The 26,089-nt window shown below is 40.0% G+C and overlaps 1 protein-coding gene across 4 annotated transcripts in view; it reads right to left on the reverse strand.

The window, feature by feature from the left end:
• Positions 1-26,089, reverse strand: part of MAPRE2 (microtubule associated protein RP/EB family member 2) — a 98,662-nt gene that overhangs the window by 8,334 nt on the left and 64,239 nt on the right. For all 4 annotated transcript variants that reach the window (XM_021536580.3, XM_021536579.3, XM_021536578.3 and 1 more), the window contains 3 exons: positions 17,293-17,438; positions 15,153-15,366; positions 4,040-4,179 (listed from right to left, as the gene is read on the reverse strand). In XM_021536580.3, the coding sequence (XP_021392255.1) occupies positions 4,040-4,179; positions 15,153-15,366; positions 17,293-17,438 (500 nt within the window). The remainder of the gene's footprint in view (positions 1-4,039; positions 4,180-15,152; positions 15,367-17,292; positions 17,439-26,089) is intronic.

The raw sequence follows: 26,089 nt of genomic DNA on the forward strand, positions 1-26,089 counted from the left end.
GTACTTGCATTATTTTGCCTGAACAAATGTGTAGCTGTTGGGAAACCTACAATATCTCCTTGCCTAAAAATACATTGAACTAGCAGAGGACAGAAATAGTCTAGTTAGGAAATTAAAAGGTCCTCTAGTTACAAATGTGCTACTGCTATGCTGGTTTTCCACCTCTACTGTTCTGCCTCCTCACTTACCACAGTTTACAAACCTGTGTTTCAGCACCCTGCTGCCATGACTGGGTGCACCATGGGCTACTGCTCTGACTGATGTGCTGTTTCTATAACAAATTCTCAAATGCCAAGTACCTTTCTCCTTGCAGCCTTGCTCACAAGAGTCTGCAAGTTATGCTGTCAGCCTCAATTTCACCACTAGGACTGCTGCAAATAATTAATGGGCAATGAAGCTGTTAATGATTAGGCTTTGTATAAATCATGACAGATGCTGCAATATATTTTTATACATACATATTTTAAAAAGAAAGGTTTTGTGGGAGCATAGCATATAAACTTCTGTCTAATGGGGTATATGTAATCAGGATAACATCTAAGTGGCTTGGAAATTCAGAGGATAGCAGCGTAAAAACCAACAGAAATAATCACAGATAAATGCTGTCTACAATAAACACACTGACCACAATCACATCCAACTGCAGCCAAATTAACATTCACATTTTAAAGCCTGCAATTTTACAAATTATTTTCTAAATAAACATGCTAAATAAATTAAATCATATCATACTACATTTCAGTGAACTGATACAATTTAATAGAAACTTCTGTGTTGCCAGTTCTACTGCAAGTTAATTTATTTCCTTCACTAGTAAAAATACCAGCAGAGTTCAAACAATGCTTTGATAGCCTACTAAATCTTTTCAGTTTGCTTTTCCATGACTGTTGAGCTAGGGATGCCTTCTTCTGACCTTTGATTGCACTCTCAAAGGCATCAAGCAGCAGAACTGACCTCTTACCAGAGCAGGATCTCAGGGCATCTAATTTATGCACTAATTCATTTCTGACCAGCTGTCTAAGTGTGACACTCAAGTCTTCCTTGACAGTTTGAATCCATTATGGATATAATGACCAGTCACCTTAAAATAACTATGTTTTTATAAAAATAGGAATAGCAAAATGAAACAAGAGTCTACAATATTCTGGTCTGTAGATGAAGATCTCATACTTAGGATGTGCCTTCTGGAACTGCCACAGCATATTGCTTAGAGCAGTGCCTGAATAGAGCCAGAATAAGAATGTAAGTGCTTCCAGATTTCTTGCTCTGTGCTTGCTAGAGCTTGGGAAAACAATGAACTTCAGCTGAAAAACTGTCAGCTAATAGCTGAGACTATCTCCCCTTCTGACCTATTTACTATGAAGACATTCTCCTGTTTTCATTCTCTCAAATTCATAATGTTTAAAGAAACAAAATCCTTAAACTATATAAACATATGCACGGACTTAATTAACTACTGTATATAGTAAACATTTTTATAACCAAACTAGATATGCTTTCCTTCAGTTCCAGCTACCTGTCTGTGCCACGTGAATCCATACTTCTTCAGATACTTTGCACATCTGCATCCTAGTTTTTCCTTCCATAAGTGTGCCAAAAGGCTGACACTTGAGGAACAGCTCATGTCACCCCCCATGCTCTATTTCTGGACCAAAAGTACTCCTCTGCAACCCAGTTAATGGTGCAAAGGCAGCAGTTCCTACTCACTGGTCTTTTCTCTGATGGCATTGAGTGGTACATGAATACTCACAGGGCTGCAGAGCCAGGCTGCAGATTAGGCCCAGCTGTAGACAAAAAGCCACAATGATGCTGTTTTCAGAAACTACATGTATATCAGCACACACATAATAGTTCCTGGGACCGTTCTCCAAATTTAGAAGTCCCTTCTCTGTATGCAATAGCCCCTGGTTTGTGTTGTTGCCTCAACTGTACTCAGACACTCTTTGGGGGAGAGAGTAATTTCAATGCTACGGGTAATCAAGTTCCAGTGCAGAGTGATGCTCCCTGGAATTTAATTTTGGAGTTTAATTTACTGGTACAGTTTGAAGATAATTTTAAGGGAAGCTTTGAGATTGTAGGGAGCCATTAACTGGCAAATGTTAGGGACAATTATTAAAAATAGCTCATTAAGCTACACAATGGTAAAACAAAGTGTGTAGACATCCCCACTTAAACTTTTCTGCTACAAATTGCATGGAAGTTCAGATGTTTCAATCTCCCCCGACTGCTATCCATGAAAGGAATGAAAAAACTATTAGAGCCACACAGGACTCTGATATCCAAGACACAATTCAGCACTTCTTACTTATAATCAACAGAAACACGGTAACGGTGACTGCTGCCCTCATCTCCACAGCTGCTGCAGAGTAGTAAAAACCAGGCAATTTGGCTCTTGCAGCATGTTCACACTGGGGGTCAGGAAAACCTGGCTCAGAGCTGCTTGCAGCATAGCTTTTTTGGCTCGTGTAATATGGCCACAGTTTACAAGTATCCATTAGTGGGAAATGAGATACCAAATGCTGTCAGCATTAAGAAAAAAAGCCTTCCAGACCATTCTAGCTAGATGATGTCTCTTAAAAACGAGCTATTAAGGAATCAGTTTTTCATAGCCTCAAAATTTCTTCTCTTTGGTGATGGGGGAAATCATCAGTTTTGCTTCAGGGTTATTTGTATATAAAGCTTAAGGTTTTCACACGTGGAACGTGCTAGGAATATGTTAGTAGTGGATATGATAGTGGCTGTCTATTTCAGTAAAGATCAAATGATTCTATGTTGCTCAGATGCCAACCAACTCTTCCTCCTGAAGCAAACACATTCTGACTTCTGAGTACAAATGTTGCAGTTTAAGTTGCATTAAGCTGACACTTGAACTCTGCTTGACATTGATTAGAAAAAAGGATTCAATGAAAAATATATACATCCATTCCTTGTGCAACATTTAAAAACTTTTCTGTTACAGCAACAATCTAGAGCCCATTGGGAAAGCTGGTGGACCCTGGTGTGCTCTCTGCTGCTCAGAACAATACCCTGAATCTATAGAATGCCATGTCTGGGATGCAGCTATCCATCCACCACCTTTCCGTGTACAACTCATCAAAAACATGCAAACCATGCCCCAGCAGGCTGAAATCATTGTTGTTCAGGTCAATGAAAGTCTGAAACTGAAATGCCCTTAACTGTGGAAAATTATACTTGATCCAGAATAATGATTGCTTCCTGAATGCAGCTGCCAGGAACTCTAACATACGAGTTTTTTCCTTTCCATTTTCCCTCACCAAGGACAAATACAGGGATCAGGGCTCATATAGTGGCATTTACACCATTCTGACAGCACAGTCTTAAGCCAGATGCAGGTATTTATTCTTGTCCAGTGCAGACACTCCTGCAGTTCAGAAATGAGAGAATGGTGTAAAGCTCCAGAGCATAAACAAAAAATGAAGTCCTTACATTCCTAACATTACAGAAATTCTGAACCTTTTAAATTATATCACAAAACATTATTTATAACTAAGTATTCTCAGCAAGGTAGATTGCATCTTCAAATGAAAATAGTGTGTTAGCTTCTTTAACACCTTCCTTCCAGAAAGCAGAGCACAATGCTTTAGACTCACTTTAACTGCAAATCTCTTAACACCTTGGTATGACAAACAGGCTAGTTTTCTCCACAGTGGCACATTAAATTATTTATTTAAAATTAGTAATACACAAGAGCAAAGACACTATTTGGATTTTTCCTATCCAAGTGAAATAAAAGATATATTTCAACATCTAATAAAATTATCATGCTTCAGCAAGACTTACCTGTCACTCCTAAGATCCTAATTTAAAAATACTGGCAAAAATCAGTCATCTCTGCCAGACATTATTTTTCACAATAAATCTCTCTTTTTTTTTTTTTTTAATTTCTTTCCAGCTGAACTATTTCCACTTTTTGTCCCTTTGTAATTCTGAAGAGCATCATTCATCAGAAGACAATATTAGATTTCATGCCTGCCTGTGACAATGAATGCATCTACTTTTGTGCCTAAAGCAAATTTACCTGTTCACTGAGCTGTATGACTTGAGTTTCCAAATCTTTATCTGATTTGGATGCTGAGCTGCTTGGTGTAGCTTTTTTTGCTGAAGATGGGCGAGAAGGTGTTGATCCTGGTTTAGAAGCTGGACTGGATTTAGCAGCACCTGAAAAACACAGTAAATAAGTAAACCTTAAACAAGATTGATCTCTGTAATAAATGCATTCCTATTAACCTGGTACTGAAACACAATAATTGATCTTACAGCCATCCATCCTCTCTCTTACTTCAAGGTGACAGTAGAGGAAATTCCACTGCTGTTATGCCTTGGGAAAGGAAAAACCACACTTCCTACCAATCTGAGTTTGCTACTGAGAGTGAGGCAACTCTAAAACCAAAATAAACAACATCACACCAGGAATCAAAAGTTCCCTTGGATGTGAGCAGCTTTCAGCTCAAAAAAAAAAGTGCTGTTAAGCGAGCATTCCCCCAGCCTATTACTTAACATACATAGTTATCCTCAATTTCCCTGGAGAAAGACAGTGCTGAAATAAAGTCAACTAAACTACCTCTGTGCTTTTTTTCATTTTCAAATGTAAACCACCCCGAGAGCAGGGCATTGAAACTCAGACAGAGCAGAGTTAAAACCATTGGTGAATTCACAGTCGGCCACAGTGACCAGAAGATGTATTTTGATATCCTTAGGTTTTCCTATTTCCTTTAAAATTACTGGTGCTGTGAAGCTGCCAGAATATGGAGCAACATCTTCACTGCAAGTAATGAGTGCATACAGATACTCTTTTTCTGCAATGACTTGGCACATAAATGCCAAGAAAGCAGAACAACAGTTGTGTGAAAGGGTTTGCAGTGCCTTCACAGGAACCTCCCAGCCAGCTTCTCCTGCTTTGCTCTGCCTCTCCATCTTTCATGTCTTGATGCTGGCTGTTCCTTACAGTCACTCAGCCCAAACAAGAGTGCCTGGCTCACAGCTCTCCCGCTGCCTCAGCTCCCACAAGCACTGCACTCTGACTCGGCCTTTTCCTTATTGCCTCCAAGAAGGAATAAATTTGAGATGCACTGGACAGACATCTGATACTGGTTTGCTTAAGAAGACAAAACAGAAACCCAGCCTCTCTCTGGCCTCTTTGATTTATTAAGCAGGCACATGAATCAGAGGTCCTGCTCAGCAGCACCCATGTTCATCGCTGATTCCTACAATGAGCAAAACACAGTTGTCCAAATGTGCTGACAGGCTCCATGCCATCCTCCACCATCAAATGCTGTCAGTTCTGAAGCCTGAGCCATGCAGGAGACTGCCCAAATCCAGCAGGCACCCAGCTCCCAGCTGAGCTCCGAGCTTGCTGTTCACCAGTTCCAGAGGGATTTTGCTCAGGCTTTCTCAGCAGCCACCTTCTACCCCACACCTCGCCAGCTGCTTCTCCCATAGGATTCCTTGATTTATGGCACACCATAAATTGTTCTAAGTTGTAATTTCCACAATGCATCCCCAGTGGCAGACAATGCTCTAATAAAGCAATTCTTTGAAAAACCAATGTATTAAAAAAAAGCCATTACTAGGAAGAAACTGCAAGGAGGCAGGGAGAGGAAAAGACAGCCTGTGGGGCTGTCCATATGCCCAGACTGTGGAGCTCACAGTTTCACTGACCTAGAACTGTGATAGTCGTTCATTGGATGAGTTGGAAAGTGATGGGAAAGGAGAGCACCAATGGGTTATTTAATCAAGCTTAAGCTTTCCTGATCTAGTCACAGGCCTCCCTCTGTAGCAAGCATCTCCCCCCACCCCTATGGATAACTCAGTATTAACTGGGTCACCTAAAGCCAACAGAACACAAACAAACAACTTGATAATTCAGTTAGCATGTGCAAACATTTCTGTGCAAGACAGCCATCCTCCTTTTCTATGCTCTTTAATATGAAACAGATAAGGGGGAAAAAAAGCATACTGGTGAGAGTTTTTTTGTGGTTTTGTTGTGGATTTTTTTTCCCTTTTGTTTGGTGTTTTTTTTTTTTTTTTTGGTTTTGTTTCTTTTAGAAACTGGTGAGTCCAATAGCCGCCATGTCTGTTGCACACACAAACTCTTCTCTAGCATATTTCAGATATAGTACACAGGCTTGCTAAAGCTTTTTTAGCACTTTTTTCACATCATACTTAGATCAGCAAAGAATAAATAATTAGTTGAAAAACATTAAAAATGCTAAGATCTTTCGCTGCTATTTTTCTTTATGAAATTAAGCTAAACTTTAGCATTCTGCCTTCAATGCTTTCTAGATTCAGCCCATATTATAACTGTAAATAGCAGCTGCTTTAGAGCAGGATTGCTGAAATGTTCTCAAAGCCAGGAAAATAATTTTCATTTGGATTAGCAGATAAACAGAAGTAAACTAGTGTCAAAATACACAATAAGAATGCACACATGAAATAAAATCACTTTGACTCTAGCATTCCAGCTGGTCGCAAGTTATTTAATGACCAAAGCAGCAACATTTACTTCTTACTGTATTCTACAACTACAAGATGCAGGTTCAGGGTATCAACTGAAAAGTAAACCCTTTAAAGCTGGCACAGAGAGAGCTAAGGAAAGAGCAGGCACAAATATTTGAACCCCAGGTATTCTCTCCAATTTGCAGCTGAGGTGGCCTCCCAGAGTGTGCTGAGCAAGGCTCATCCCCAATGCCTGCAGCACTGATATGTGGCATTGTATTCTGCCCTCCTTTGAAAACAACAAAGCCCTTTGGATTTCTACAGCAAAGTGCCACTAAGCTTTATAATGCCCAGATAAATAAAAAGAAATCAACTTTTGCTCCACTGTTCAGAATCAGCTCTTAACATGACCATAGTATTCCAATTTCAGTAACACAGATAAAAACCAGCTAAATAGGTACCAGGAGGTATCAGCGACAGCCGGATAGAGCTTAATTGTGACAGAGAATGCTTAGGGATTTCTAATTTAAAATTCCCTGGAAGTAAAAAAAAAAAGCTTTACTGCACATTTATTGTAAGGCATCAGTTCTATAATCAGCCCAGAAGTAAGCTTCCATTTTACCAGAAGCCTAATTTCATAAAATAATTAAAGGATGCTGGCCAGTAGAGTAATGCAAAGTACTTGAAACAGCCAGATATCTAAACAGAGACAAAAGACCTTGATAGACTTAATGACTTGGTGTTGAGCAATGGTTTTGCAGTCAATTAGTGCAATAATGGAATAACTCCTAATGCACGGCTCAGAGGGACTACATAACCAAAGCAGTTTAAATTCTTTCCAACATAATTTCTTCCATGAACATATTTATATATGACCCATTTACACATTCTGAGAAAGCACAAAAATTTACACAGGTATTTCAGGTAAAAAGTATCCAAATATCATCTATTTTCCCTAATCAGTGAGAAAATTTTATTGTAATCTGCAACATAACTGTTTGCCATTATTAATTCCTCTTCAAGCTTATTACTGATGTTCAAAAAGAAATGCAGGGCCGTTCCCTGGAAAGGAATATCCCCATGCCCCAAAACATGCTGGCAGCCAAAAGACTGGACAGCACTGTGGCAGAAAGGATTTGGGGGTCCTGGTGGGCACTGAGCTGAGCATGAGCCAGCAGAGCACCCTTCCAGCAAGGATGGCCAGCAGCCTCCTGGGCTGCACTGGGAAGAGCATCATCAGCAGGCTGAGGGAGGTGATTCTCCCCCTCTAGTGAGCACTGGCGAGGCACATGAGCAATGCTCGGTTCAGTTCAGGGCTCCCCAGGACAGGACAGACATGGATGAATTGGAGAGAGTCCAACAATGGGCCACAAAGACTAAGGGAATGGAGCACCACACATACAAGCCAAGCCAGAAAGCTATGTTTGCTCAGCCTGGAGAAGAGAGGCTTCAAGGGGGATCTTATCTACACCTCAAGAGAAGGTGTAGATTGGAAGGTAGGAAACAGGCTCCTTTCAGTGAACCCCAAAGGATGAGAGGCAATGGGCACAAAATGAAACACAAGAAATTCCATTTAAACATAAAAAACCCCTCTACTCTGAGCGCTATCAAATACTGGAACAAACTGGAGAGAGAGGTTAAGAGATTTCCAGCCTTGGAGATACTCAAAATGTGACTGGATATGGTCCTGGGCAATCAGTTCAAGGTGACCCTGCTTTCAGAAGAACAGTTTGACAGGATGATCTCAGAGGTGTCTTCCCACCGCCACTGTTCTGTGAGAGCTTCTGTGACAGCATGCTCTGATTTTAGGTCAATGTAGGATTCCAATTAGAATTTTTTTGTAAACAGTATTGCAGCTGTTTCAATTAGCACCTGGATAACTTTTTGTACCTGCCCACATAACACTAGCAGAAGATGAGAAAAGTAAATTCACAACTGAAAGACAAATTATTCTGTTCTTGTACTGAATTAATTTGAGCCAGCTTTGAAATGCCTTAGAGGTTTCTATCTGTGGTACTTCAAAAACAATTACTAGTTTTTTTGTAAAAAAACCTCCATAATTAAATGCATGCCATACAGTTTCATCTTCACTACTCTTTTTGCTAAATACCTAAGTTCTACAAACAGATGCAAACTTCTGCAACATAAAACAGTGGATGTTGGCACTGTGGAGCTTGGGGTACAAAAATGCTGTGCTGCAAATTCCCGTTCTCTTTACATCACAGGCACAGTCTTGTAACAAGAGACCTACTTAACGTTTAGAGAGAAATCTTCCTTGAAGCTATATGAGTAATTAGTATGCTGTTAAATATTTATGCAAAATTTCAAGAAAACACGTGCATGAATACAGTGTAGACGTGCATAAGGAGAGTGTGGAGAGCAATGGAAGCCCTGAGCAAGCACAAGACTTGGCTGAGCCCACACAACCACTGCTTCAGTGGAATTTGGGAATCACTCACAGTCTATTTTAGTCAAATTAAAGGACTTCATAAAATGAATATTCCTGACTCATACCACAGGAGAAAAACCCAACCCAACAAAAGGCCACAGTAATTTCTTCACAAGCTAAAGAAAAACTCTCCACCCGCCTAAACCAAGAGAGTGAGAACAGTAGATTAATTAATATTCACACACTCTTATTGTTGTAGCTACACCAGGACACAAGAAAATGCTCAATTTAGGGACACTGAAAGAAGTGATGACAAATGATACTCAATGGGTATTAAATGACCTCAGACAAAATCTGACTTGACTTTCCAAATCCCGACATGCTGCAGTGCAGTTGTCCTAATTATTCTGTGGCACTGCCTTCCCCTGGCTGGCAGGACCCTTCTGTCCTCTCAACTCCTCGAACTTTCACTGCTGCTGGTCCAGTACAGCCTGGTGAGCTCAGCATTCATCCTCTCTGCCAGACAGCTGGCAAAGAGAAGTGTGTATGAGTACTTGAAACTTTCACAATTTCAAGAGAGCTATCCAAGTAAGAAAATCCAATGGAGGCCACTTGTCAAATGAAAACGTTTTACTGATGGCATGACTGCCTTAATTTGTTTTTAATACAAGATTTTATAGAAGGGAACTAACCAAACCAAAACTAACCAAAACCAAAGCCTTTCCCCCATCAGGAAAGAAGACTTTACTCTAGATTTAAAATAATCAATATTTATTTATTATTTAAAATAATTAACAACTGATTTCAGTTTCTTCTCAACTGAAACCTCTATTTGCTATAGAAACATCTTTACGTATGCAAACATTTATCTTCAGTGGATGGAACCATTCCACAGGCTTACAAAAGAACAAAATTTAAAATTTCAAGTGCTCTTAAAAAACTGCATTTTCTAAAATCTCACTGTCTGCTTAGCTCTAAGGAGAAAGCAGTCTCAAAAGGAAAATCTGGGAAAAAAATCTGCAAAGAAATGCATGTTGGAAAAAGAAAGAATGTGCAAACATTTGTGCAACACAGACACTCAAACCACACCCATGGTACACTGAAAATTAAGATAGCCCTTTTCACCACTGCTTTTCCAAACACAATTATCTCTCTTGAAAAAAGGTCCTGGCTCATGCACTGCAAGCACGTTGCCTCCTAGTCTAAATTCTTGAGCTCAGTGATTTAAAAATTAAATTCTCCTCATGCTGGCAGGGGAGATGTGTCTGTGTTACAGCTGAGCCACTTTACCTCCCAGGCCGGCACTGTCACTGCACATGCTGTTCCCCTCGGTTAGTACAATTCCTTGGCCTTGTATGAACTAGGGATGAAAACACTCTCAGTTTGTCACCCTGCAGCTCTTTCCATCTCTAGCTCTGCCACGCTGTCCTGGGAGCACTGCACCACTGTGAGCAAAAATTGCCATTGCCAACAGCTACTGCCTGCCACTGGGGAAAAAGGTAGCAAGGCTTGGTGGAAAGCAAAAAAAAAAGCATTAGGAATTCTCTAGTCTCCCAGGCGTCCTAATTGTATCACTAGCTGCTAAAATAAAGACCGAACTCACTGAGAATTTATATCCCTCAAAATTAATTTACAGCACACCCGTCACAGCAGGATATACTGTTTCCCTACAGAAAATCAGTATTTCTCTTGTGCAATTGGCTTTTCGATGGCACATTATATATAATGCATTCATGCACAAACAGTTCATTCTGCCCTGGTTATTTTCCCTGTCATAGTGTGAGTATTTTTAGCCCTCATGTGATCCTCCAGTATTTTCCAGCTCTGCTTTAGTCATCCTGCTCTCACTGAATATTTCAAACCAAAAAAATCTAACAGCCTTCAGATCTAAGAACCTCTCACATTTTTAGCTTACATGTAAATAATTAATTTTATTAAGCTGTCTTATACTCATGTATTTTTGACACCCCCCACCCATACACTAGAGAGTGCTCCATGGAGATTTGCTCTGGCATACAGGAATACTTACATAAGACACTAAGCTAAAATCCTGACAACCTGATCACTATTTTCAATTTTGATCAGATGAAGCCTTTTCTGCTATTTCCCGCAGGGAGCATTAGAACTGACACAAACAACAGTGCCCTAATATTTTAATCCTGTACCACAATTTTGACTCTACATCTGTAGGCTGTTTACCACTGCATTAGAGAAGAGCGGAGGCTGTAGGAGATCGAAACTCGGCTCAGGGCTGGCAGATGGCATCAGCTCTAAAAGCAGCTGTGGTGCTGCTGCCAAGAACCTACAGCGGTGGTCTGTGCTGCTCCTCGAAGGAGGAAAAGACCCTCATTTCCCCCGGGAGCTGCATTCACCTGGTGAAACCTTGCTGCTCCTGCTGCTTCTAGAAGCACACCGTGGCACGCCAGCAAAGCCATCCACCCACGGCCCCACCGTCAGCTCGGCCACAAATCGGCTGTGTCTGAAGGAAGGGACAAGGCAGCGCGAGGGAGGCACAGCAGATTAGTTGTAGGGACCTATTTATGCTTCCGTTTTCAAGCTGCATTATCCTTGACCTGTGCTGACTCCCCAGTAGGATCATCTTCGGAATGGGAAGGGCTATGGCTGCTGGCCTGCTCACCAATTAACACAAAAAACAGTGCATTTTTAGACTTCTCAAGTTTTGGGTTGTTCTAAAAGTGTTTATTTTTCAAGTTAAATAAAGACCACACTCTGCATTTATAGAAAAATGGCTTAATATCCATTTACAGGTACAGGAAGAAGCTACCTGATACCAGGTGTTCCGTCAAGCTTTAGAGGCTGATTAATATATAAAAAATAATTTTAATTCATGCCAGTACCTTTCTGGATAAGTTTTCAGAGAAGCCTTTAAGGATCTGATCACTTGTTAACTCAGGGACATATATCTTACTTAGTCTACCTCTGAAAATACATTGTTAGAACAGTGAAGTATTTATGAATAGTCATCATCTCCTAAATCACTCAAATCCAAAACTCTGTCAAAGGGCACTGGAAGAGCTACTCCATGGAGCAAAAGGAATCACCTGAAATGCATTTGAAACTGCTAGTAGCTAAAGTAAATTATTCCTTTAGAAATACATATATCTAATCAATTTTGAATAGGCATATTTTAAAGCCTGCCAAACCCCCAAATACAAATGTGTACCCATTTATCTGCTCACTCCTGACACCAAACAAAAGATGTGTACATTTAGATATTTCCACTGCATGGTGCTTAAAAACTTCTGGATTATGCTGAAAGATCTTCTGGGTTCTTTATTTTTTCTCACAAGTGCTTCCTTTTGTTTTGTTAATGAACTGACAAGGCAGTACTAAAACTTCAAAGCCCCACTGTTAAGGTGAAGCAAATCACACAAATTAATAACAGCACCCAGCTGTGTGGTGTGATCATGTGCTGGAGGGAAGGGATGCCTTCCAGAGGGACCTTGAAAGGCCTGAAGGGTGGGTCTGTGCAAACCTCATGAAGTTCAACATGGCCAAGTGCAAGGTTCTGTATCTGGTTCAGGGCAATCCCAAGCACAAATACAGGCTGGGTAGAGAATGGATTGAGAGCAGCCCTGAGAAGAATTTGGGGGTGTCGGTTGATGAGAAGCTTAGCATGAGCCAGCAATGTGCACTTGCAGCCCAGAAGGCCAGCAATATCCTGGGGTTTACATTATGGTTCCTATAGCAGCTGTAATGAATACAGAAACACATCTTTCATGGTAATTTCCCAGCTGCCCAGAATTTGTTCCTGCATCATCCCAATTTACTCCCAAACAAAAGGAGATGAGGCACACACAAGTTTGCAGATGCATACAGAACTCCTCTCAGAGCATCAGTAAAGGCTCCCATTCCTTCCAATATGCAAGTTCTATAATGGGATGAGGTGAGGCACAAAGGCACTATGCATCAGTGCCACGAAAATGTGCTCACCCAGAATTCAGTAAACCATGGAATGGCTGGCACCTAACTGAATTAGTTCTGTTCTGAAATATAAGCAGCAAGAAAAGCTGGAACTCTCATTTCACCCAGCATCATGTGCCATCTATACCCCACTATCCTCAGCTCAGAAATTAAACTAGTGTCCAGCCCTGTCTTCTGTACTTCTGAACAATATTTAAGTTAACAATTAAGGACGTTTTCCAAGAAAAAGTTAACTCTCACAGCCACAGGATCTTGTCAAGACTCATCACACTATCTCAGTTGTACAATTCCATACAAAGGTTGGGAAGGCACATGACATGCTCTTCATACAACCAACAACACAGCATGACATTATCCTCCAGATCAGCTGGCTGGTTCTACTCCAGTAGCTACTCAATTTCTGTAGGATTGTCACCTGCACAGCTTTAATTTGGTTGACATATTTGTGACTTTGGGAAGAACAGACCATCTGTAAGAAGAATTAACAAGCACAGTAAAGTCTGTGTTTAATAAAAGTGTCTTTTCCAATTTCTGTATTGGACAACATCTTGACATTAGCACTTGGGTTTTCTGTTTCCAAAGGGAGTGCAAGCCATCACATGGGAAATTGGAACATGCCAGACCCTGAAATTCAGAAGTGCAGGCATAAGAGAGTGCAAAATAAAGATGTAAACAAGCTTTAGAAGCCCAGAGTTGTACTGGCCTGCTATTAGGTGCCCTATTTCCTGGAAGCACTAATGAGCTGAAGGCAGCTGGCCAAGTATGCCCCACTTTGACGTCAGAAGTGATCAGAGCAGAACACTGAAATCTGGGTAGGATTCCAGAGCACAAGGTGGCCTAAAAGTGAGAGTGCTTCATGCTCCATACCTGCCCTTGCTTTTGTGAGTACTGGTGCATATCTGAGCCCATGTGAGGACAGGTCACAGATTTAAAATCAACTAAATATTAATCCTTATTTGAGGAATGGGTTAGCATAAACCCATGACAAGCCAATAAAGGAATTAGGTGTGTGTGCATGTGTATTTCCATATGCCCAAACCTATGTCCAGTAATACTTTTTTAGTGACTATTTCTTTTTCTTAGTTGCTCTCCTGTTCACTTAATTCTCAGTTAACAAAAACAGCATCTGCTTAGTGACTAGCCATACCCACGTTACATAAACACCAAAGATCAGGTTTAGTCCTTTGGCCTGTTCAGAAACACTGCTGTGGTTTAACCCTAGCAGGCAGCTGAGCCTCCAGTGCTGATTGCTCACTGTCCCCTGCAGTGAGATGGGGGAGAAACTCAGAAGGAGAAAGGTTAGAAAATTCATAGGTTGAGATAAAGAAAGGTTTAATAGGTAAAACAAAAGCCATGCAAACAATTCATTCACCTCTTCCCATGGGCAGGCAGGAATTAACCTATCTCCAGGAAAGCCAGACTCCATCACTCCTAATGGTGATTTGGCAAGACAAATGCTGTAACTCTCAACATCCCTCCCCACCCTTCTCCTTATTCCCTCCCAGTTTTTCTGGCTAAGCACAATGCCATGTGGTATGGATTATCTGTGTAGTTTATTGGGGTTAGCTGTCCTGACTGTGTCCCCTCCAAATTTCTTGGGCACCCCCAGCCTGCTTGTTGGCAAGGCAATGTGAGAAACTGAAAAAGCCTGGACTCTGTGTAAGTACTGATTAGCAATAATTAAAACATCCATGCCTTATCAACACTGTTTTTGGTTTTAAATTAAAAATTCAGCTCCAATCTCCTCTGAAGCATTATCTTTATCATAGCAAAATGCACCACAAGCACAAAATAAAAAAATTAGAAGACTGAGGTTATCTTTGTGAAAGAGCAAAACCCATATGTTTTTCTGTGAGGAGGACTAGCATACCCAAAAAATAAGCACATATAAAACCAAAAATAACTTAATTTTTGTTCTTCTGGTCAGCCCTTAAGATTTGGAAACATTTTGCGTACCATAACAATTAAAAAATAAATCAGCTTGTGCATGCATCTTCCTATAAAGGCGGAGGTTTGAAAGAGGAGCACACTCCATATAATGTTCCTGAATACACTTGCACACACCACATTCAGCAACAGCATGGTTAAAAGCCTTTGTCTCCACCACAAGACATTACCAGAGTCCATGCCATTTACATGGAGGAGGTTCAATGGAAGAGATCTTATGCTCACTAGGGCTGGGCCAAACTAGAGCACACAAGATTTTAACTTTCTGCTGTCTCAAGATGTTAAGCCTATGATAAGGTAAAAAATGGCGCAACCACCCCAGTAAATAATTTTTTACTAGTACTTAAAGTGAGCAGACCACAGATTATAATTGTCTTCAAGAGACACAAATGGAATCCTTTAAGAGCCAAAATACCTGCAGTTGGAGAGTTTGCATGGTGAGACTTTTTGGGCAGGTTAAAGATCTGTTCACCAGGATCTGGTGGAGGAAGAGCATCTTGGCCTTGTCGAGCTTCCACAGGATCATACTCCTTCCCATCATAGTTAGCATCAAAGAACTTCTTAAACCATTGAATGAAATCTAAGTTGTCCTGGAAGCGCCCTTTGACCAGTTTTTCCACAGGAATTACCTAAAAGGTAGACATTAACATCCAATATTACTTCACCACTCTTTTTAAATATAAAAATTACACGTACACCATTATTTGAAAAAAATCTACTAACTGCATCAACAAATAACCCTCTGTCATTGTTTTGTTCCTAAAAGAAAGGGTCAACTTGCAAGTGCTCTTAAAAATTGAAAACCCAATGAGACCCAGTCTTTGAAGCAGTGATACAGTGGGTGTATGTAAGCCTTTATAGCTATGGTTCCACAGAGATACTCCCTTACATCCATGGGTACATCCCATGATGAATGACACTGTTCTGGGAGTAATGCTACATTCAGCCAACTAGGGATTTTAGCTTTTAATGGACGTGGTACATTTGACATACTACAAACAAAGAATTCTTCAAAAACTCCAGACACATGTTTCTTTTTCTCTGTCCTATTGTTTGAACTACAAAACCCAGCAGCTTTTCCAAGACATGCTAAAGTTCAAACCAACCTACATTTTGGCAGCACATGGTCGTCATATGAACCAAGCCTGAGGTTTTAACCTTGTAATTTTTTTCTGTTCCACATATAGCTATACATAGAACAGTTTGTGGACATGCAGAAGTTGACTTAAATGCCTTATAGAATTCTACTAAAACAAAGGAAAGGCTATGAGGATGTCTCCATATCAATATCTTAGAAATTTTTCACAGATATGAAACCTCTAAAAGGTGTCTTCAGCCAATATTGCAGTACTCAAGGCTTCCAGACACTGTGGGCAGGCAGGGACTACAGCTGCAGAAGAGATGCCCTGCTTTGCTTAATTAATGCAGCTGATTAAACAGACAAGTTAGGTGGACCTTAATGCCTCTTGAATGTTATGAATTTTCAGCTGGAAAAGGGTTTTAATTTTCTTCTTCAGGATGAAGGTAACTGTACAGCATTTTATAAATCTATGATGCTTCTGCAAGAATTGACATTGCATTTTGCATGTGTTTTCAGGTTGTTCCATTTGTACCTCAACTCTACATTAAAAAGGCATGATAAATTTGCTCTCCACAGGAAAATTGACTACATTAGTCTTCCCAATGCTTCACTAGTAAATCACACCATAAATAGAAGTATCCATAACATTTCATGAAACAATGAGGGTTTTCCAGTTATTCATAAAAGACTTAAGGGACCTTCTGTTATGACTGTTTAAATTGCAGAATAAGGCAACACTAAAAGCCAGGGCAGAACCTTAAAAGGATAAACAGGTAGTGCATCAGTGTAAAACTATAAGAATGATAACATAACTTCCATTATTTGTTTTTATCAACACAGTAATTTATCTTGGTGAGTCTGTCAAACTCTTACATTCAAGCATAAACCAAATACCTTTAGGCTGAACAGGCATTTTCTCAGAGGTTTCCATTTAACTTTACAAAATCACATGTGCTACTCATCTATTAAATCACTGGGTAAATTATTCCAGCTTTTGAATAAATTTAAATTCCTCAAACCCTGCTTTGGAAAAAAAAAAAAAAAAAATACTTACAAGAACAGCATATTTTCAAACATATTTTGTTGGAAATTCAGGTCACCAACAATTTTACTTATCAAAAAATGAAGATTCACTGATGACAAGGAATTTCCAACACATGGAGTTTTATCAAAGGGTCTCTGGTATTAAGACATAATGAGTTAGACAGCACAACTCCTTACCAGACATGTGGCCTCAATTTTCAATTTGTACCTAAATGGAGCCAAATGCCAAACTTCTTCCTTCATGCCCAAATATCCTTTTCAGATGATGAAAGGTCAATAATATCTACTTGCAATTCTAGTTCTCCATCCAAAAGTTGAAAAAGTACATTTTCAAGTATTTTGAATTTTGTTTTCTCTATTTATTAATTTTACACAATTTATGTAACTTTTGAAACATGCAGCGATCAAAATACAAGTACAGAATTCCTACCTTATCCACATTCATTCTTTTAAATGATGCCTGCAGAAGTTTGAAGTTGTGAATGTACTCATGCTCCAGCTTTGCTTGAAACTTTACTTTCTTCAAGCTAATGCACCCTGGGAACAACATATCCATGAACTGGCAGTAAGCTGCTCCTATAACAAGAGAATGCATTGACGTTAATCCAGATGCACCCAGCTAAGGCAAATGGTGTTTAATGTCATTAGCAGAAAGCATGAGCAGAAAGCAACAGTGCTGAATAAGTCCCTGCTGTAATTCAGCCTAACACTATGCACCCAAGACCTGCTTATCTAATGTACATTGAGCAGTGACAAGCTCAAGTGGTTCTTTCCCGCTCAATCTGGATGCACGATGTGCTACTGTGCAGCATCTGAGGAATCACCTTGACTAAAGCAAAGTGAAATGGATGTTCTTGGAGTCCCTATACACAGCAGGACTGTCCATACAATGAGAAGATAACAGTGAAAATGAAAATCTCTTAATAAGCTTCCTCAATCCCCACAGTCCCCTGAATTCAAACAAGCCAGGATCATCTTTCTTCGGGCCCTTGTACCTAAATGCCAAGCACATCCAATGCAATTATTTAAGATAATATTAAACCATGATTAAAAAAAAAAAAATAATTACAAGGTTCTAGATTGTTAAAACACACTAGTCAGGTCCCACCCCTCTGCAATGAACATCCTTAGTGATTTTCATTTCTTGAAAAAAGCATTTAAATAAGCAGGCTTTAGCGTAGTCTGCCCATAGCTTTCAAAGCTGGGCTAACAACTTTAGTTCTCTCTCAGCCAGGTTCCTAAGTTCAACTTAGAGAGCTCTCTGAAGTTACATAGGCAATAGGGGTGTGTGCGTATAACTAATCCAGAACAAAGAAGGAAGTATATGGAAAAATTTCTAACCAGCATCCTGAGGATAGATAACAGAGTCAGCATTTCTTGTATGCAGGGAGCTTCCTCCTACAGCATCATGCCACTGTAATTTGCAAAACCTTCACTGTTGGCACACTCAAGTGTTTAGGAATGAAGATAAAAATGTTTAAGTAAATCAGAGGAAAAGCAATTCTCTTTCTTCTTTAGAAGATTTTTCTACAAAATACATTATACTTAGCAAAGATTCAGCGAGTATAAATACTTGGTACTCGGCAAACATTCAGTCCACACGGGACTATAGAGGGTGCAGTCCCTGTGCTTGAGCATCAGGGCAAGGAAGTGATTGCCCAATTACCCCTGACAAGTTCAATTTCACTTCCACAAAAAAGACTGCTGTGCTTTTAGTGCATATCACTTTTGACAAAGAAGTGTCCAGATCTCACCTAACAGTTCAGCCCACTATCAACAATGATTAGTTATCACAAGTATTTCTGAGTGTTCACAGAGAAAAAAAAGTAACAAAGCAGACACCTGGCTTGCCCATTTTACAGAAGAGTCAGCACTAACTTGAACTTAAAGTGATTTTTCTCCATGGGTATGCATATGTTTTGACATGACCAACTTTATGCATGAGATAGCTCTCATTCTCTGTATCCAGTCAGCCATCATAAAAAGGGTTACCAAGATCATCACTTCCCAAAGAGAAGAAGAGTTTAAGAGAAGAGTTCAGAAATACCAACACAAATTTTGCCAAGGGACTTACCAAAATCCAGCTTTAGTGTTGAAAACCACTGCCATTTAAAAAAAGAACCTGTTCACATTGCCTAGCTTTGTGGGGAAAATGGTTATTAAAACCTCCTTTTCCAAGGACACCTTGTGCTTAGCTCTTTGCAATGGTCTTGATTTGATTAGGAATCAAAGTAAAATATTCCCTAAAGGGAAAGGTGTCTTCTGGCAAGTTACAAGCATCAGATGACAAATTTGCATCTTCTTACAGAAAACTTTATAAACACAATTATTTAAAACTCATCCTTAGCAAGAGAACTTGTAAATACATGGCAATGGAAAAAATACATTACTGTTAAAAGCATAGATATATAGATACTGCATAGCTTGAGTACACTTATTATTGTTTAATTTAATGCAAAAGGATTATCACGCAATCATTTAATGTTATAAATTGAATTTGCTCCTAACTCTGTCCTTTCATCCTCCCCATGCCCCAATTATAAGCTTTACTCTGATACCTAAGCAATTGCCAGGAGGCCCTAAAAATGCACTGCACAATCTTTCATCTAGATCCTTTTAGAAAACTGGAAGCCCAAAGTGTTCACATGAGATTTTTCTCCTTCTGCTGGTAATGCAAATTCCTTCTGCATGCCTTTAGATAGTCTCTCTCTAGTTAGGGTATTTCCTTGTGTTTTCTCTGCTGGCAGTTGTTTCTGTACCTTTGCCAGCCAGGAGGTGGTCCTGGGTCTGCACAGCACTCGAGGGCAGAAAACACTGGACTGCATCCACATGGCAGCATGGAGCTGTTCTCTGACACAGCACTGCAGTGGCTGCTGGGCCATCTCCCCAACAGGAGGATTTTATTGCACTGGCAAATGCAGCTCATTAAAATACTCCTTCCTCAAGTACAGAGGCAACAAACAAACATAGATTGAACTAAACAGTGAACTACAAAGAGAGGAAATTCCTCCCAACTCCAAAAAGTGAAGAGACTTGCCTACCACACCAATAGGAGAAAGTAAAAATATCATTACAGTCAACTGGGACTACTTGATTTTGGGCATTGAGGTTATGTATGTATTTAATATTATATAGGTGTTTATTTATAATTTAATATTTTACCCTCTAAAGCTTGTAGTTGTCAGATTACATTTAAATGGGAAACACCAGTGCAACAGAATGGGGACACTACTGCCCATGGCTGAGATTTCCTGGAGGCAGCAGAAAGAGGAGCCCCACTTCAGTGATGTGAGACTGCAATGCCTTTACCTTACAGCCACAGCATATCTGCATGGTCCTCTGCACTTGGGACAGCACTTTAGGCCATCCAAGGTACTACGCAACTGATGCTTTAATGCAGGTGCATGAGACAGGAACCTTTTTAATGGAATACAAAGAATACAGCAGTAGAGATAATGACATTACGGCTTCTGACATACTTCTTGCATAATTTACACGAACAAAAGAATTTTTATGCTACTGTGTTTTATTCAGTATTAAAAACTTCCCTACGTTTTCTGGGGAAAAAACAACCAAAACACCAAAACCCCAACCAAAAAAAACAACCAAAACCCCCCTCAAACCTAAATCTTATAAAATGTGTACAGAGAAGTAGAATACACACTACCAGAATAGCTCTCACAGTAAATCTATCTTTCTGACTGCAAAACTTATATATGCATAAATATGCACATACACACACACAAAAAAAAGGAAATAATTTGACATTACTGAAATGAAAGATGAAAAGTACAGCTGGTGGCACTGCAGAAGAGGGATCAATGTTAAAAACCCCTAATCCTTTATTAACTAACAAGCAATTTAAAATCGCTAGCTAAAAATCCTTTTGTGTTTTGATCTAGAAAATTGATGCATCCATTAGTTATAGAAAATATTCACAGGCCAGACTCTGAAATGAGCCTGCAAATGTGGCTGTGCTGAAATCACCCCTAGCAGTTGCTATTTTTAGCCCCATTAGTGAGCAGAAGGAGCCCAGCAGCACCAGGGCTTTGCAGGTGTTTCCTGGGCATCCCAGGCTTGGGGCAGAGCAGGCAGTAAGTGGAGGGAGGGCATTGCATCCACCAGGCTGGGCAAGCAGCTGTCAGAGGAGGGGAAGAGATGCCAGGGCAGAATTCAGACACAAGCGAACAAACTCAGAATTGAAAAGGTGGTTATTTAAAACTATTAAAAATCAAGAATTTTGCCAAAGAGTAAAGCAGTGGTAAAGCAAAAAATTACTACCAAATTTATAAAAATCGAGTATCTTACAGCATTTTCAGAGTTGTAGACAATTTTTCACTAGTCTCTTACAGTAAGCAATGCTGAACTAATTTTAGTTCTTGTCCTGTATGTCTTCTTCCCTGACCCTATGTTTCTTTCCCCAGACTGTCCATGCTGACTTAGCTTGCTCTGAAGCATATGTTCTCTGCATCATTAGAGATTTTCTGTTTGTCTCCTCTCCTTCACCATCTGGAGGCTGATGAATCCACAAATGCAAAGAAGTATTTTCTTTATTATCAAAAATACTTCTGTTCCTCACTATTTAAATCAAAAGGAAATTAAAAGAGGTAACAATGAAGACAAGAGAATCCTGTTTGCAACCAGTTTTTACCACTCAGTAAACTTCCTGGATTTCAGATTAGAGATCTGAAACCAAGATTAGATGCTGTTTTTTCTTTAGCATTGATGTTTATATATTTATAAATTAAAAGGAAAACTTTATTTTCAAACTAACTGCTTTTAATATACTGTAGTTAGAACTTATTATACTAATAAAATATTTAGTAGAAACACTGTGAATATAAGCAGGTATAAATATAAGCCAATATGTGTGTGCCCTACACAAATTAGGTCAATCCTTCAAATCTAATGTCAAAAGAGTGTTCCTCACTGCTCCTCCCTAAATCCCTGCAGTGTGTGGGAGCAAGATCCCAGAAAACCATATAAAACCACACCGGCCAACATGGAAAACAAAGGGCCCATGAAAAGACAGGGCCTTGCTGGGGAAGGGGTGGGGCTGATTTCTTTTAATTCTGATACCCAAACCACAGCAAACAGAGCTAAGTTCTACACTAGAAATTTGGTATAAATGTTTAGTATTAGCTTTGTTCTAAAACTGCAAAGAAATCAAGTTTAAACCTTTTAACCAGGCCTCAGTTTGATTTTCATATACTCAGTTTTTGAAACATTCCATTTGGGGAAAAGTCTGACTGCACCTTTTTCTGTAACAAAATTAGTTTTTCTGCTTTAATGAAATATTTAGATAATACAAAACCACATATCCACTCATATTAGATATAAACTCCTTCAAGTTATTCATTCTCTCCAAAGCTGTAACCACCTGATCATGCATTTGGAAAATACAGGGTGATTTGTGTATGATTTAGTCATCAGTACTTCAGTTCACAGGGTTGCTTACACCGATGGAAAGCTGCACACACCCGGTATTTCTGTTGCTGGGATGACAGCAATGATCAAAAAAAAGCAGTGACTTGCAAGAAGCATGTGTGACTTAATAGTTTTGGTAAGAAAGGGAGAGAAAATCCCACAAATGCCAGCAATCATTGTCTACAGTACAGGAGCACTTAGGGCTGGTCTGTTACCTTAGGATTTCTAGAATTGCTTCCTCGGCAGTGATGTTCAGGCAAGCATGCAGCAGTAGCTGTTCAACTCAGGTATCAGAGTATACATTTTCATTTGGATTTCAAATACGGGTGTTCTGTTATGCAATTCAAAGGTTGTTTTTAAAAACTGGGCAATGAAGCTGGGGGGTCTGGAGAACAACTCTTAAGAGGAGCAGCTGCTGGAGCTGGGGTTATTTAGCCTGGAGAAAATGAGGCTTGTGGGGGAACCTTCTCACTGTCTACAACTACCTCAAAGGAGGCTGTAGCCAGGTGGGGTCAATCTCTTCTCCCAAGCAACAAAATGAAAGGAAACAGCCTCAAGTTGTGGCAGGGTAGGTTTAGATTTGGTATAAGAAAAAATTTCTTCCCAGAGAGGGTTGTCAAACATTGGAACAGGCTGCCCAGGGAAGTGATGGACTCACCATCCCTTGGAGGTATTTAAAAGTCATGTAGATGTGGCTCTTGGTGACATGGTTTAGTGGTGGATGTGGCAGTTGGACTTGATCTTTACAGTTTTTTCCAACAGAAATCATTCTATGACTCCATGTCTGTGAGCATAATGTTGAGTTGCATACAGCCACAGGTTTAAGAAATAGAACACTATCTTGAGCACTCCACTGGAGAGACCACAGTCTTCAAATTCCTATTTGCATTTCCAGCAACACCTATATAATCTAGTATGTGGTCAACATAATTTTATTTCTCCAGTTAACACACCCTCCCCCCCCCGCCCTTCCTCCCTGTCCCGCCACCTTCACCACAATTTAAGAAGTTTCAGCCCATTTTCCAGTGAATGATCAAGAACACATCAATTTACCACCTACCCAGTTGTAGAGAAGCGAGCTTTTATGATGCTGTGTGAAGTCAAGCAGATGTGAAAGTGATGTAGATTAGAGTGCAGTCCTGCCCTCCTGCTCACAGTTACATGAGCACAGCTGACTCAAAAAGGACAGGGTGAGTGCCTGCACACAGATGGAAGCTCGAAAAAGCAGTGCTGCCACCACAGGAAATAGCCTAAAAGAACTACGTATCTCCTACCAGTCTTACCAACAGCCCCTGAGATCATGTGTACCTAAATAACATCTGCTTCCAAAAGTCCTCTTCCACACAGATAGGGCATGTGTGTGATGTAATCCAGAATATCTAGTGATAATTTTAAATAATGGATATTGGAGGGAGGTTTCCCCTATGTTAACTTGTATTCTCTTTTTCTTAAATATGTAAATCATTAAGCTGCTCATAAATTATACACAGCAGAGTTTTTAATACTCAAATTTTTGGTAATAATTTATTTTGGAATTCATTCATTTTTAAACAGGAAGATCAGAACAATTTCAGAAAACACAGTTCCCATTTAACTTAAAATAGCTGCATAACTCATCATGCCTAAAGAAAGTACCACATAAAATCTAACAAGCTCTTTAAACCAGAGGGAAATCAAGCAACTAACTGCAAGTGAGTGCTATGAGTAATTAAATAATTACTTTTTAAAAGTAAAAACCTTGTTCAAGTTCTATTCCTCCTGAATTCTTAATGAGTGACATTTAAAAAAATAAATTATTGGCTGGCAATCTCATGATACTGCTTGGCAAGCTTCCTCAGAAAGTTTTGGAAATTATTTAAATCCAATCATTAACATTCATTGTATCCCTCTAATCCTAAATATCATGTGGAAGACATCAGAGAGTCATTGACACTGAGTATGCTCTATGTTGCATGACCTCAGGACAACATGCCAGTTCCTTGAAACATGCCTCAGTTACAGAGTGCAAATGGGATCAAACCATGTTTTAATCCCGTTCCCAAGTTGTGCTAGATACCCAACCTCTGCAAGGCTGCCAACTGGGAAAAAACCAAAACTACCAAGGTGGAAACATGCTTTGGCTTCTCAGGTGTACCAGGCTGTAGAGAAATGCTGGCACCAAATACTCCAACAGAGTCCTGTAAGGCACATTTTAGTAATAAGCATGTAGGAAGTCACAGGCAGTGAGCAAAAAACACCTTCTGAGACACGGAAACACAAATCCTACACAGCTAACCTGCAGAGTAAACCATGTTTGTGTGTATATTTACACAACTGACTCTGGCCAACACCCTCCTTCTCCAGCCCCCTCAGCTGGGGATGGGAGGAGAGGGAGAGGGAGAGGGAGAGGGAGAGGGAGAGGGAGAGGGAGAGGGAGAGGGAGAGGGAGAGGGAGAGGGAGAGGGAGAGGGAGAGGGAGAGGGAGAGGGAGAGGGAGAGGGAGAGGGAGAGGGAGAGGGAGAGGGAGAGGGAGAGGGAGAGGGAAAGGGAGAGGGAAAGGGAGAGGGAGTGTCCCTGGAAGCACAGCACCATGGACACCCTCCACCAGCCATCAACCATCCCCATCCTTGCACAGCACCAGCCCCAAGGGACAAGAGCCCACAGAGGCTGCGGCAAAGTTTTTCTCCAAATGCCGAGCCAGAGGGGTGACACAAAGTCAAAGAAGGGATGACATCTGCCCTGGGTCACACTGCCTGCTCTCCTCTGACACCAGAGTGCCAACAAAACATATATACAAAGGGACTGCATATTTCCACAGCAGGAACTCCGACGGACATACAGGACAGAAGTCACCGCATGAGACATTCCCCCTGGCAACACCCAGGGCATCTGTAGAGAAAGCATCACAGTCTAAAATTTGAAAATGCCAAACCACAGACTTTCTTTATAATAAGGCTATTTATTAAAAGCAAGGGAAAAAACAACCCTGCATTCAATTCTTGATCCTAGTACACAAATCCTCAAAGACAGAAGGCCTGTGTGCACTGGGGTCCTGACAATTTGCAAGTTTACAATTCTACTGAGTATTTTCAAATACACAAAGTGGGGAGAGTCTGTATCTCCTTAATCTCATAGAATCACAGAAGTCTAGCTAAGTTAAAAATTATACCTTGCTCCAGGCCACATTTTCCTTTCTATCCATTTACCATTTCCTTGACATTATATAGCTTGTAGACATTGTGGTGTTTCTTTTTAATTCATATGCAAGCCTCCTATAATCTCCTGCCTGACTCTTATTTTGAATATACTCTCATGTAACACTCTAACAGTCATGAAAAGCCCTGTAACACATACACTTAGTACTCCTTAGAGAAGAAAAACAGCCTTGCTAAAGAAAATTCAGTTATAAGCTGCTTAGTCAGATTTTTTTCTAAGAAACCACTGTGTATTCCTTAAAAAAATTGCATGACTCCTAAGAAACAGCTGATGTCATACTTCATATGAAACTCCTGTTCCCAAAACCTATGGGCTTTGCACATGGGATCCTACGACATTATATCCTCTCTATTGTTCTCGATTATATTTCATTGACGTATCAAATTAAATGCTCTCTCTAAAGCCAATCTAAAGGGAATGCACTATGCCTTCTATTAAAACTATGGTTTATAAATTTCATGTTCAGGTAAAACAATGTTGTAGGAAATCAATCCCAGAGTACAAAAACTGACAATATGACAATGTCTGAAGCCAAAAGAATTGTTGAGATGCTTGGAGAGATTTTCCCTGCTCAGTTGTGAAAACTAAATTACCAGAGGAGCTGC

This window comes from Lonchura striata, chromosome 1 (genome assembly GCF_046129695.1).
Source record: "Lonchura striata isolate bLonStr1 chromosome 1, bLonStr1.mat, whole genome shotgun sequence".
NCBI classification, from domain to species: Eukaryota; Metazoa; Chordata; class Aves; order Passeriformes; family Estrildidae; genus Lonchura; species Lonchura striata.